This window comes from Penaeus japonicus, unplaced genomic scaffold (genome assembly GCF_977035675.1).
Source record: "Penaeus japonicus unplaced genomic scaffold, GWHDUDI00000001_assembly GWHDUDI00000031, whole genome shotgun sequence".
Taxonomy (NCBI): Eukaryota; Metazoa; Arthropoda; class Malacostraca; order Decapoda; family Penaeidae; genus Penaeus; species Penaeus japonicus.
The window spans coordinates 20,365,979-20,378,478 of record NW_028234433.1 but is presented as its reverse complement, the minus strand read 5'-3'; the positions used below and the strand labels follow the sequence as shown (position 1 = coordinate 20,378,478).

The window sequence follows — 12,500 nt, the reverse complement described above, 5'->3', positions numbered from 1 at the left end:
TATATACATACATATATATACATATATATATATATATATATATATATATATATATATATATACATATACACATATACATACACACACATACATACATACACATACACATATATATACATACACACATACATACTTATACACATATACCAATACACACACATACGCATACATACATACATACACATAGTATACAATATAAGTACAATTGAATAGAACAATAAAATATTCTAGGCACAATATAAGAAAAAAAAAAAAAAAAAAAAAAAAAAAAAAAAAAAATCTTAATGCATTAATAGATATACAGTTGGACATTCATAATAGGATAAAGAACTGTGACTAACTAGCACAATACAAAGTAGAATACTCATTATTAATCTGTTCATTTTATTTTCTTTATGTAGTGTAGTTGTTAATTAGATAGGATTTTAGACTGCTTTTAAAATTGCCAAGAGTAGGTTTTGATTTTATTTCGGGGGGAATTCCATTGAAAATAACGGCACCGCGATATCTAATATGGCTCTGTGATTGAGAAGATGAGACTAGAGGAGGGCAGAGTCTGAAGTTGTCTCTTCTGGAGTAAACATTGTTTGTGCTATTACAAAAATAGTTTGGAGATGAAATTAAGTTGTGCAAACATTTATAAGTATATACGGAGCATACGAAAGTGTAAATGTCATTGAATTTTAGTAATTTTAAATTGACAAACGATTCGTTGGTATGATCTGTGGTCTTCAGTCCCATGATATTTCTTATAACTTTCTTCTGTAAGACTACTAGAGGATTTAATGATGTATTGCTAGCTCCGCCCCATACTGTCAAGCAGTAAGTTAGATTTGAATAAACTAAGGAATAGTATAAAGTTAGCATAGCCTCTCTGTTTAAGTGGCTACGTGTTAAATATAGTATGCCGCATATTTTGGCTATTTTGCTACGTACATATTGGATATGACTGTGCCAGTATAAGTGTTTATTTACAATAACACCTAGAAATTTTGTTTGGTCTACCTCCTCTATGTTACTGTTATTAATAGTGATCTGGGGAAGTGGATACGTATATAATTTGTGTCTGTTAAATATTATATAATGAGTTTTACTAGGGTTAATGGTAAGTTTGTTTGCGGTTAGCCAAGTATTAATGTTCACAAGTTCTTTGTTCATTTTATCCATCAGAATGTCAATGTTCCTGTCACTGATATATATGGTACAATCATCCGCAAATAAGACATAGTTTAAGGCGGAAGATGATCTTGGCATGTCATTTATATATATATTGAAGAGCAGTGGCCCAAGGACTGACCCTTGAGGGACTCCATAGTTTACTGGCAGCATTATTGAAGATTGTCCATTTATTGATACATATTGCATTCTGTTTGAAAGATAACTCTGGAACCATCGGAGGGAAGGACCACGAAAACCATAATAGTGTAGTTTGTCTATGAGAATTTGGTGATTTACAGTATCGAAGGCTTTAGATAAATCTAGAAATACACTAATCATGAATTCATTGTCATCAAAGGCTCTAAGAACATCATTTGTAAAGCACTGCAATGCTGATTCTGATGATCGTTGAGCTCTAAAACCAAACTGGAAATTTGATAATATATTGTGGTAGTTACAGAATTCAATCATTCTATTATACATCATGGTTTCGAAAATTTTGCCAAATGCTGAGAGAACGGATACAGGACGATAACATTTTGGTTCATCAAGTGGTCCACCTTTATGTATGGGAATAACTCTTGCTATTTTTAAACATGATGGAAACATACCTGTCTGCAGAGAGCGATTACAAAAATATGTAAGTGCCTGAATTATATGAGGCAGAGATTTTTTTATAATAGACATTGGAATGTCATCATTTCCAGCAGAGCTGTCTCGAGACTCTCTTACAATGTTACACATTTCAGATTCTGTATAGAGTCTAGGGGAAAAATACATTTGTTGGGGGTTGTCTAGATAATGTACATGACTGGCTACCGACGTTGCTAGTTTGCTCGCTAGAGCTTCTCCACTGTTGGCAAAATAAGAATTTAGTACATCAGGACTTAATGCCTGTAAAGGAGTCTGCGATTTTCTATTAAGAACTGTGTTTATGATGTCCCATGTTTTCTTATTATTACCTATGGAATCTGTTAATTTATTTTTGTAATATGTGGCTTTCGCATTACCTATCATATTTCTAACCTGATTCCTTATTGATCGGTATGCCTCCCCATACGTTATTGGTTTCTTTTGAAATTTTCTCTGCAACTTATTCTTCTCCTTGATTAGCTGCTTTATTTCGTGGGTAATATATGGTTTATTTAAGTGCTGTGTCTTAATATTTTTATGTTTTATGGGGAAATATTGGCTAAAAATGGTGTAAAATCTATTATGGAACTGGGAGAAGCCTTCGTCAACTTCAGTTGAGGTAAGGTAGTTAAGCCAATCGACGTTTTCAACATGTGACAAAAAGTTCTCTAAATTTGCAGCACTGAAATCTCTGAATTTTATGACTGTAGTGTTAGGTGTTTTGGGAGAATCTCTGGATTGAAAACAAGAAAAGACTGGGAAGTGATCAGATACTGAAGAATAAACAATGCCATTCGTCACATTGTGCCTGATATCATTTGTCCATATTTGATCTAAAAGCGTGGCTGTGTTTGTGGTTACTCTTGTAGGATATGTTATGGTGCAGTAATGGAAGTGGCTGTGAAAGAGTGATATGAGGTCCACAGCATCTTTGGAATGTGCATGTTTCAGGAGATCTATATTAAAGTCACCAATCAGGTACGAAGTCGACTTCTCTCGTTGGATGATGTTTAGTACTTCAGATAAACTGTTCAGAAAATCACATGGGCTACTATGTGGTGGTCGGTATATGCATCCAACTAATACCTTGTTTGCTTGCATCTTAACTTCTACGAAAATAGTTTGTATATGTGGTAGAGTCATTGTGATATCAGGCCTGTATTTTGACGAGTGTTTTGTTGAAACATAAATACAGACACCACCTCTATTTCGTGAAATATGGTTAGAATAATTTACATAATTGTTAAGATTATAAAAGCTTAGAATACTATCGTCTAATTTTGTTTCACAAAAACCTAAAATATCAAAATTGCACTCGAAAAAAGCTTTGCACTCTGTTTGAAACTCTTCGAGTTTAGGTGGCAAGCTATTGATATTGAAACACATAATTTTAAGGGATTTTTCAGGGACGTCAGCTAGAAAATGGCCTAAGGCATCAGGCAAGTGATATTTGCTAGGCGGAATATCCAAGTTGCTTTTCAGAAAGTGATTTGGATCATTGTGTCTCTCGTGGCTATCAGAGTTATCTGTACACTGAGTAAAATGTTTCTCTAATAAATTGTCTATACATAAGCAAGAGTTCTTATCTTCAGAAAAAATACATTGTACAAACTCTTCATGTTCTAAAGCGCTAAATGGAAAGTTATACATTGAGAATGCAGAAAGGTATGTGCTACAACGTGTGATACTAAGATTATGGTTTAAAAAACATTTTTTAATGGCTGCCGGTGTTTTCTTATGAGCCTGTCGCGTTTCCCTCATGACCAGATGTCTTACGACTTGATGGGGGTTGCTGGAGCCGGGCTTGGGATTCTTCCCCTGCTTTGGCCGAACACCAGTACTAGGTGCTCCGGCAGAAGTAGCAGTGCCAGGGGAACCAGCTCTCGTGGCACGCGCAGTAGTACCTGTACCAGGGGAACCAGCACTAAGGGCTCCAGTAGAAGTACCTGCAGCAGGGGAGCCAGCACCAGGGGCATCATTTGTAGCTGCAGCACTGGGGGAACCAGTACCAGGGGTACCAGTAATAGTAGCAGCACCAGAGGAACTAGCAGCACACTTAGCATCAAGGGCACCGGCATTAGTACCAGCATCAGGAGCACCGGCAGGGATACCAGCAGTAGTAGCAGCTCCAGAGGAACCAACAGTAGCGCCAGCAGTAACATCAGCACCAGAGGCAGTAGCAGTAGCTGCAGTACAAGAAGCGCCAGCCGAAGCACCAGTACAAGAGGCGCCAGCCGAAGCACCAGTGCCAGGGGCAGTAGTAGAAGCACCAGAGACGCCAGCAGAAGCACTAGCATCAGGGGCATTAGCAGTAGTAGCAGTACCAGGGGCGCCGGCAGTAGTAGCAGCACTCGTAGTAATAGTAGTACAAGGTGGAACAGTATCATTACCAACGGCATCAGCACCAAGAGCACGAGCAGCAGTAACGGCACCGTTGTCAGCAAAAACAGCATCATCACGAGCACCAGTAGGAATATTCTGGGCGCCGACAGGGTGGTGGTGTGGCGGCATGGGATATTCGGCCAGCGAGGACACCGAGGGGGCGGGCGCGGCAGGTCGTGTTGGAGCCACGGGTTGTAGGGTCCGATGGGCGCGTCCGTGGTGATGTGCGGAGGGCCGATCCTTTATTACAAGTTTAGTGTAATTAAAATAAGCAATCTGGCCTCTCTCCCTTGCTTCACGTAGTCGTGGTAGTTGTTGGCGTCGGATATCTATTGTATGCGGGCATAGATCCTCATTTACGTAAATGTTTGTTCCCCGCAGCTTGCGTTTGTTTTGAAAAACATTTTCTCTGTCTTGGTAGCGGGAGAATTTCGCCACTATGTCTCGAGGCTTGTTTTGCTGGGCTTTGCTTTCTCCCACTCGGTGAACCCTCTCCATTTCTGGGGTTATTCCAAGTTGCTCTCTCACTATTTTCTTTATCTTGAAATGTGCTTGTTCCCAGTTCTCATTCCGATCTTCGGGAATACCACTAAATCTTAGGTTGTTTCTCCTACTTTGGTCGTCAAGATATCGTAGGCGATCGTTCGTTTTTTTTAATTCCCGCATAGTGTTGACAAGGTCTGAGGTTGAACGTGTTAGTTCAGTACGGAGTACCTTGTTTTCTTCTTTTATTTTGCTGAGATGTACTTTCATGTCTCTAATCTCCCCGTCTGAGAATTTTTGAGCATCCATTAAGTCTTGGATGAGCGAAACGATGTTTCCATTATCTAATTCCTTAGAATGGTTAATATTCATGCGCGCAGCCATTGTAAATTCAAAGTCAGTTAAACTTCAGATGGTGCGTTGATGGTCGTTATAGGTGGTGGTAATGAGGCCTTTGATTGACAGGTCGTTTGCGAGGTCACTCAAGCTTGACCTTATTATTGCGCATGCGCAAAATTCGAAAAAAATGCGTAGGAGAGGTGTAGGAATGAGTTATTTTGCCTTAAAACAACACAAGTCCCAATCTACCTCAACCAAAGACCATCACAATTTGACCACGATACACTCACTTCAAAGCTTGGTAAAGCTCTCAGAGCATTGAAAGCCAAAACCTCGCGAAAACTGGCAATGACTGTTGAGCGTTGACAGTGCTCTGCGTATCCGCGGGATGAGGGAGAGGGTGGTAGTCGTTATGGGGGTCGTTGTATCTGTTGTAGTCGTTATGGGGGTCGTTGTATCTGTTTTGGTCGTAATAGGAGTCGTTGTATCTGTTGTAGTCTTTATGGGGGTCGTTGTATCTATTGTAGTCGTCACAGGAGTTTTTGTATCTGTTGTAGTCGTAATGGGGGTCGTTGTATCTGTTGTAGTCGTTATGGGGGTCGTTGTATCTGTTTTGGTCGTAATAGGAGTCGTTGTATCTGTTGTAGTCTTTATGGGGGTCGTTGTATCTATTGTAGTCGTCACAGGAGTTTTTGTATCTGTTGTAGTCGTAATGGGGGTCGTTGTATCTGTTGTAGTCGTTATGGGGGTCGTTGTATCTGTTGTAGTCGTTATGGGGGTCGTTGTATCTGTTGTAGTCGTTATGGGGGTCGTTGTATCTGTTGTAGTCGTAATAGGGGTCGTTGTATCTGTTGTAGTCGTTATGGGGGTCGTTGTATCTGTTGTAGTCTTTATGGGGGTCGTTGTATCTGTTGTAGTCGTTATGGGGGTCGTTGTATCTGTTGTAGTCGTAATAGGGGTCGTTGTATCTGTTGTAGTCTTTATGGGGGTCGTTGTATCTGTTGTAGTCGTAATAGGGGTCGTTGTATCTGTTGTAGTCGTAATAGGGGTCGTTGTATCTGTTGTAGTCGTTATGGGGGTCGTTGTATCTGTTGTAGTCGTAATGGGAGTCGTTGTATCTGTTGTGGTCGCTATGGGGATCGTTGTATCTGTTGTAGTCGTAATAGGGGTCGTTATATCTATTGTAGTCTTTATGGGGGTCGTTGTATCTGTTCTGGTCGTAATAGGAGACGTTGCATCTGTTGTAGTCGTAATATGAGTCGTATCTGTTGTAGTCTTAATGGGAGTCGTTGTATCTGTTGTAGTGGTAATGGAGGTTGTATCTGTTGCCTTCATCGTATTTGTCGATGACAATGGTTCTGAGATAACCGAGGAAGCAATGGAACCTGTTCATCAAGTCATCAACGGTGTTTTTGTCCTGAGTGGTTTTAGAAGAGGTACATGCGCTGATTACAGTAGCAGCAGAAATAGTGGTAGCTAAAGTGGAACAGGGTAAAGATGGGGAAATAGCATACATAATGATTGGTTATTGGAAAGTCAAGTTTGAAACCAACAGTAGTATAATGGGCTGTGATTAGACCAGTTGTAGGGAACGCACTTGCGGTTGAATGAGTTGTAGTGGAATCTGATGTAGTAAGATTGGTTGAAGTGAAATAGTAATGTAATCGGCTGAAGTAGAATTGATTATATTGGAATCAGCAGTGGCTAATTAATTATGGTATAATTAGTTGTAGAAAAAGTATAATCAGCTGTGGTGTAATTATTTGAAGTAAGGTCTTGTAGAAATTAGTTGTAGTGGAATCATCTGCGGTATAATCATTTATGATGGAATTAAGTGTAGAGGAAGAAGTTACAGCAGATTTGTCTGTCGTTAATTAAGTTGTAGTAAAATCAATTGTAATAAAATCGGTTGTGATATCAGTTCGAGTAGATTCAATCTTAATGAATCGACTGTTGTAGTATCACTTGCAGAATAAGCAGTAGTAGAATCACTAACAAAATAATCAGTTGTTATGATATAAGATGTGGAATCAGTTGAAGCAGAATCAATTGTGGAATCGGCTGCCCGTCAAACTCTTCCCTTAAACCGTTGCTATCTCTGGTGCTAAGCTTGCCATCGGACACAAGCAGGGTCGTTATCAGACCCCCAGAAGACGGGTCGTTGATCTCGGTGTGGTCGAAGGCACAAGCAGTGACAAATGTGGTTACTATAGTTGTTCAAGTAATAGTTGTAGTAGGAGCTATCGTGGTGCTGTCAACAGTTGTTAGAGGGAGCTTTGGTAACAGTGTTTAAATAGGTATGGGGGGAACAGCTGCAGTACAAATGGGGGTCGTTGTATCTGTTGTAGTCGTAATGGGAGTCGTTGTTTTTGTTGTAGTCGTAATGGGAGTCGTTGTGTCTGTTGTAGTCGTTATTGGGGTTGTTGTATCTGTTGTAGTCGTTAAGGGAGTCGTTGTATCTATTGTAGTCGTAATAGGAGTCGTTGTATCTGTTGTAGTCGTAATAGGAGTCGTTGTATCTGTTGTAGTCGTAATAGGGGTCGTTGTATCTGTTGTAGTCGTTATGGGGGTCGTTGTATCTGTTGTAGTCGTAATGGGGGTCGTTGTATCTGTTGTAGTCGTTATGGGGGTCGTTGTATCTGTTGTAGTCGTAATAGGGGTCGTTGTATCTGTTGTAGTCGTAATAGGGGTCGTTGTATCTGTTGTAGTCGTTATGGGGGTCGTTGTATCTGTTGTAGTCGTTATGGGGGTCGTTGTATCTGTTGTAGTCGTAATGGGGGTCGTTGTATCTGTTGTAGTCGTTATGGGGGTCGTTGTATCTGTTGTAGTCGTAATGGGGGTCGTTGTATCTGTTGTAGTCGTAATGGGGGTCGTTGTATCTGTTGTAGTCGTAATAGGGGTCGTTGTATCTGTTGTAGTCGTAATAGGGGTCGTTGTATCTGTTGTAGTCGTAATGGGAGTCGTTGTATCTGTTGTAGTCGTAATGGGGGTCGTTGTATCTGTTGTAGTCGTAATAGGGGTCGTTGTATCTGTTGTAGTCGTAATAGGGGTCGTTGTATCTGTTGTAGTCGTAATAGGGGTCGTTGTATCTGTTGTAGTCGTAATAGGGGTCGTTGTATCTGTTGTAGTCGTAATAGGGGTCGTTGTATCTGTTGTAGTCGTAATGGGGGTCGTTGTATCTGTTGTAGTCGTAATGGGAGTTGTTGTATCTGTTGTAGTCGTAATGGGAGTCGTTGTATCTGTTGTAGTCGTAATGGGGGTCGTTGTATCTGTTGTAGTCGTAATGGGGGTCGTTGTATCTGTTGTAGTCGTAATGGGGGTCGTTGTATCTGTTGTAGTCGTAATGGGGGTCGTTGTATCTGTTGTAGTCGTAATGGGAGTCGTTGTATCTGTTGTAGTCGTAATGGGGGTCGTTGTATCTGTTGTAGTCGTAATGGGAGTCGTTGTATCTGTTGTAGTCGTAATGGGGGTCGTTGTATCTGTTGTAGTCGTAATAGGGGTCGTTGTATCTGTTGTAGTCGTAATGGGAGTCGTTGTATCTGTTGTAGTCGTAATAGGGGTCGTTGTATCTGTTGTAGTCGTAATGGGAGTCGTTGTATCTGTTGTAGTCGTAATAGGGGTCGTTGTATCTGTTGTAGTCGTTAAGGGGGTCGTTGTTTCTGTTGTAGTCGTAATAGGGGTCGTTGTATCTGTTGTAGTTGTAATGGGAGTTGTTGTATCTGTTGTAGTCGTAATGTGGGACGTTGTATCTGTTGTTGTAAAAGGAGTCGTTGTATCTGCATCATTTGATGTGCTTGCTGTTGGAAATGAAGTGGTAGTTGTCGCAGATGGTTGTGATGCGCTGGTTTGTAGTTGTGATCCACATTTTGTTTCTGTTTGTGGTTCAACCCCAGTAGGAGTTGGCGGTTGCGGTCCAGTAGGGGTTGGCGGTTGCGGTCCAGTCGGGGTTGGCGGTTGCGGTCCAGTAGGGGTTGGCGGTTGCGGTCCAGTAGGGGTTGGCGGTTGCGGTCCAGTAGGGGTTGGCGGTTGCGGTCCAGTAGGGGTTGGCGGTTGCGGTCCAGTCGGGGTTGGCGGTTGCGGTCCAGTCGGGGTTGGCGGTTGTGGTCCAGTAGGGGTTGGCGGTTGCGGTCCAGTAGGGGTTGGCGGTTGCGGTCCAGTAGGGGTTGGCGGTTGCGGTCCAGTAGGGGTTGGCGGTTGCGGTCCAGTCGGGGTTGGCGGTTGCGGTCCAGTAGGGGTTGGCGGTTGTGGTCCAGTAGGAGTTGGCGGTTGCGGTCCAGTAGGGGTTGGCGGTTGTGGTCCAGTAGGGGTTGGCGGTTGCGGTCCAGTAGGGGTTGGCGGTTGCGGTCCAGTAGGGGTTGGCGGTTGCGGTCCAGTAGGGGTTGGCGGTTGTGGTCCAGTAGGGGTTGGCGGTTGCGGTCCAGTAGGGGTTGGCGGTTGCGGTCCAGTAGGAGTTGGCGGTTGCGGTCCAGTAGGGGTTGGCGGTTGCGGTCCAGTAGGGGTTGGCGGTTGCGGTCCAGTAGGGGTTGGCGGTTGCGGTCCAGTAGGGGTTGGCGGTTGCGGTCCAGTAGGGGTTGGCGGTTGCGGTCCAGTAGGGGTTGGCGGTTGCGGTCCAGTCGGTCTTGGCGGTTGCGGTCCAGTAGGGGTTGGAGGTTGCGGTCCAGTAGGGGTTGGAGGTTGCGGTCCGGTAGGGGTTGGCGGTTGCGGTCCAGTAGGGGTTGGCGGTTGCGGTCCAGTCGGGGTTGGCGGTTGCGGTCCAGTAGGGGTTGGAGGTTGCGGTCCAGTAGGGGTTGGCGGTTGCGGTCCAGTAGGGGTTGGCGGTTGCGGTCCAGTCGGGGTTGGCGGTTGCGGTCCAGTAGGGGTTGGCGGTGTCGGTCCAGTAGGGGTTGGCGGTTGCTGTCCAGTAGGGGTTGGCGGTTGCGGTCCAGTCGGGGTTGGCGGTTGCGGTCCAGTCGGGGTTGGCGGTTGCGGTCCAGTAGGGGTTGGCGGTTGCGGTCCAGTAGGGGTTGGCGGTTGCGGTCTAGTCGGGGTTGGCGGTTGCGGTCCAGTAGGGGTTGGCGGTGTCGGTCTAGTAGGGGTTGGCGGTTGCGGTCCAGTAGGGGTTGGCGGTTGCGGTCCAGTAGGGGTTGGCGGTTGCGGTCCGGTAGGGGTTGGCGGTTGCGGTCCAGTAGGGGTTGGCGGTTGCGGTCCAGTCGGGGTTGGCGGTTGCGGTCCAGTAGGGGTTGGCGGTTGCGGTCCGGTAGGGGTTGGCGGTTGCGGTCCAGTAGGGGTTGGCGGTTGCGGTCCAGTAGGGGTTGGCGGTTGCGGTCCGGTAGGGGTTGGCGGTTGCGGTCCAGTCGGGGTTGGCGGTTGCGGTCCAGTAGGGGTTGGCGGTTGCGGTCCAGTCGGGGTTGGCGGTTGCGGTCCAGTCGGGGTTGGCGGTTGCGGTCCAGTAGGGGTTGGCGGTTGCGGTCCAGTAGGGGTTGGCGGTTGCGGTCCAGTAGGGGTTGGCGGTTGCGGTCCAGTAGGGGTTGGCGGTTGCGGTCCGGTAGGGGTTGGCGGTTGCGGTCCAGTAGGGGTTGGCGGTTGTGGTCCAGTAGGGGTTGGCGGTTGCGGTCCAGTAGGGGTTGGCGGTTGCGGTCCGGTAGGGGTTGGCGGTTGCGGTCCGGTAGGGGTTGGCGGTTGCGGTCCAGTCGGGGTTGGCGGTTGCGGTCCAGTAGGGGTTGGCGGTTGCGGTCCAGTAGGGGTTGGCGGTTGCGGTCCGGTAGGGGTTGGCGGTTGCGGTCCGGTAGGGGTTGGCGGTTGCGGTCCAGTCGGGGTTGGCGGTTGCGGTCCAGTAGGGGTTGGCGGTTGCGGTCCAGTAGGGGTTGGCGGTTGCGGTCCAGTAGGGGTTGGCGGTTGCGGTCCAGGTGTAGTTGATGGAGATCCAACAGTGGTACCTTTTTCTGGTAATAGAACATAGAGAATCAGCAACGTCAGGCCGAAACTATAAAAACAATTTGTTCCACGGTCTCTGGCGCCATATTATAGGACTGTAACTCTCCCCAAAAATTATGTATTGTAACTAAAACTTGAGCCGAGTATTGATAAATGACTTTAAGCAATATAAGTATACAGTCCGGCAATCCTTTCAGGAGTTATAATTTCAAAATCGGTAAAGTCCGTGTAACATACTATAGTTGCACATTTATTGCAAAATAACAAGTTAGTCTAGAGTTACCTAGCCTTTTTATATACGTTCTTATTTCTATCAATATCAGTCATTCTTATACCCTTGTCCTTGAGGCAATCATACATACCATACATCTCTGTTATCATTGTTTTTTTATTGTTATTATCATTATGTGATGATGATAACAATGATTATCGTAATTATGATTGTTATTATCATTACATTCCTAATCTTTATCATTATTAATATCTATCAGTATTATTGTTGTTATCATCAATATAGCCACTGTTACTGCTACTATCACCCTTGTTATTGTCATAATACCATCATCGTCCTTATCCTTATTGTTATCATCATCATTATTTTAATTATTTAATTTGATAATTTAATCATTATTATCGCTATAATCAACATTACTATTACTATTAGAGATGTATTTGTTTGATTTACTGCACACGATGATCAATTTATTGTTTGATATAACAAATATTATCATCAGTAACAGTAGCTTCCCTATCATTCCTGCTAATTTTCTTCATTATGTTCTTAAGACTATTATCAGTGTTAGTAGTATTTCTGATTTTTTAATAACCACCTACGTCATGACTACTAAACCTAAGTGTTCTTATTATGATTATAATGACTATGATAATGTAACAGTTTCGATAAAAAAATATAAAAAAATCGTAGTTGTGTATGTGCATGTGTCAATTCATTTGATTTATTTGAATATATACGTGCTTGCGTGTCTGTGTTAGAAAAAGAAAATGTACTTTTACTTACCTACACAACAGATTTGGGGTTCTTCGCAAGGCTCTTTCACCTTGACGATTTTACCGTTACAATCACACTTTTTCTTACAATTCCCTCCTCTGTCGCGACAATTGTGGATCAAGCAGCATACCATTCCCTCCTTGCACTTCTTACTGGGATTCAGCACCTCACATTTACATTCGGCTTCCTTTTTACATTGTCCGCCCAAGACTTTACAAGTTTTTACTTTTTCGCAGCAGATCTTATCACCTTTGCATGGTACAGAAGGGGTTAGTATTTTTCCTTTGCATTTGCATTCCGTTTTACATTTACCATTCATTTTTTTACAGTTTTTCCCTTTTTTGCAGCAGACCTTACCATCCTTACATGGTATGGAAGGAGTAAGTGTGTTTCCGGTGCATTTGGATTTTACTCGACATTTACCTTTCAGCTGTTTGCAGGTTGTTCCTTTTTCGCAGCAGACCTTACCATCTTTACATGGTATGGAAGGAGTAAGTGTGTTTCCAGTGCATTTGGATTCCACTCGACAGTTACCTTTCAGCTTTCTGCAGGTTGTTCCTCTTTCGCAGCAGACCTTGCCATC

At 43.9% G+C, this 12,500-nt stretch overlaps 2 protein-coding genes across 2 annotated transcripts in view; both read right to left on the bottom strand.

Moving 5' to 3' along the window:
• Positions 1 to 5,525: 5,525 nt before the first annotated feature.
• LOC147468051 (uncharacterized) lies at positions 5,526 to 11,277 on the bottom strand. The gene is made up of 8 exons (XM_086555435.1): positions 11,192 to 11,277; positions 10,911 to 10,957; positions 7,317 to 8,867; positions 7,070 to 7,202; positions 6,549 to 6,619; positions 6,127 to 6,380; positions 5,680 to 5,790; positions 5,526 to 5,543 (listed from the first exon to the last, which is right to left on the bottom strand). Exons 1-8 carry the CDS (start codon positions 11,275 to 11,277, stop codon positions 5,526 to 5,528), a joined length of 2,271 nt encoding a protein of 756 aa, XP_086411561.1.
• A 641-nt stretch (positions 11,278 to 11,918) lies between these two features.
• LOC122245315 (uncharacterized) overlaps positions 11,919 to 12,500 on the bottom strand; it is a 10,948-nt gene continuing 10,366 nt past the window's right edge. The window contains exon 3 of the mRNA XM_086555935.1: positions 11,919 to 12,500. This exon is cut by the window's right edge and continues 1,055 nt beyond it. Coding sequence (XP_086412061.1) covers positions 11,919 to 12,500 — 582 coding nt within the window.

What these genes read in the sequence shown, in the direction of transcription:
- LOC147468051 (XM_086555435.1), bottom strand. Translation starts at nt 11,277, where the DNA reads ATGTATGGTATGTATGATTGCCTCAAGGACAAGGGTATAAGAATGACT. An exon ending in TGTTCTATTACCAGAAAAAG is followed by an intron (nt 8,868 to 10,910) that starts GTACCACTGTTG and finishes AACCACAAACAG; the next exon opens with AAACAAAATGTGGATCACAA. An exon ending in CAGATACAACGATCCCCATA is followed by an intron (nt 5,791 to 6,126) that starts GCGACCACAACA and finishes CCCATAACGACT; the next exon opens with ACAACAGATACAACGACCCC.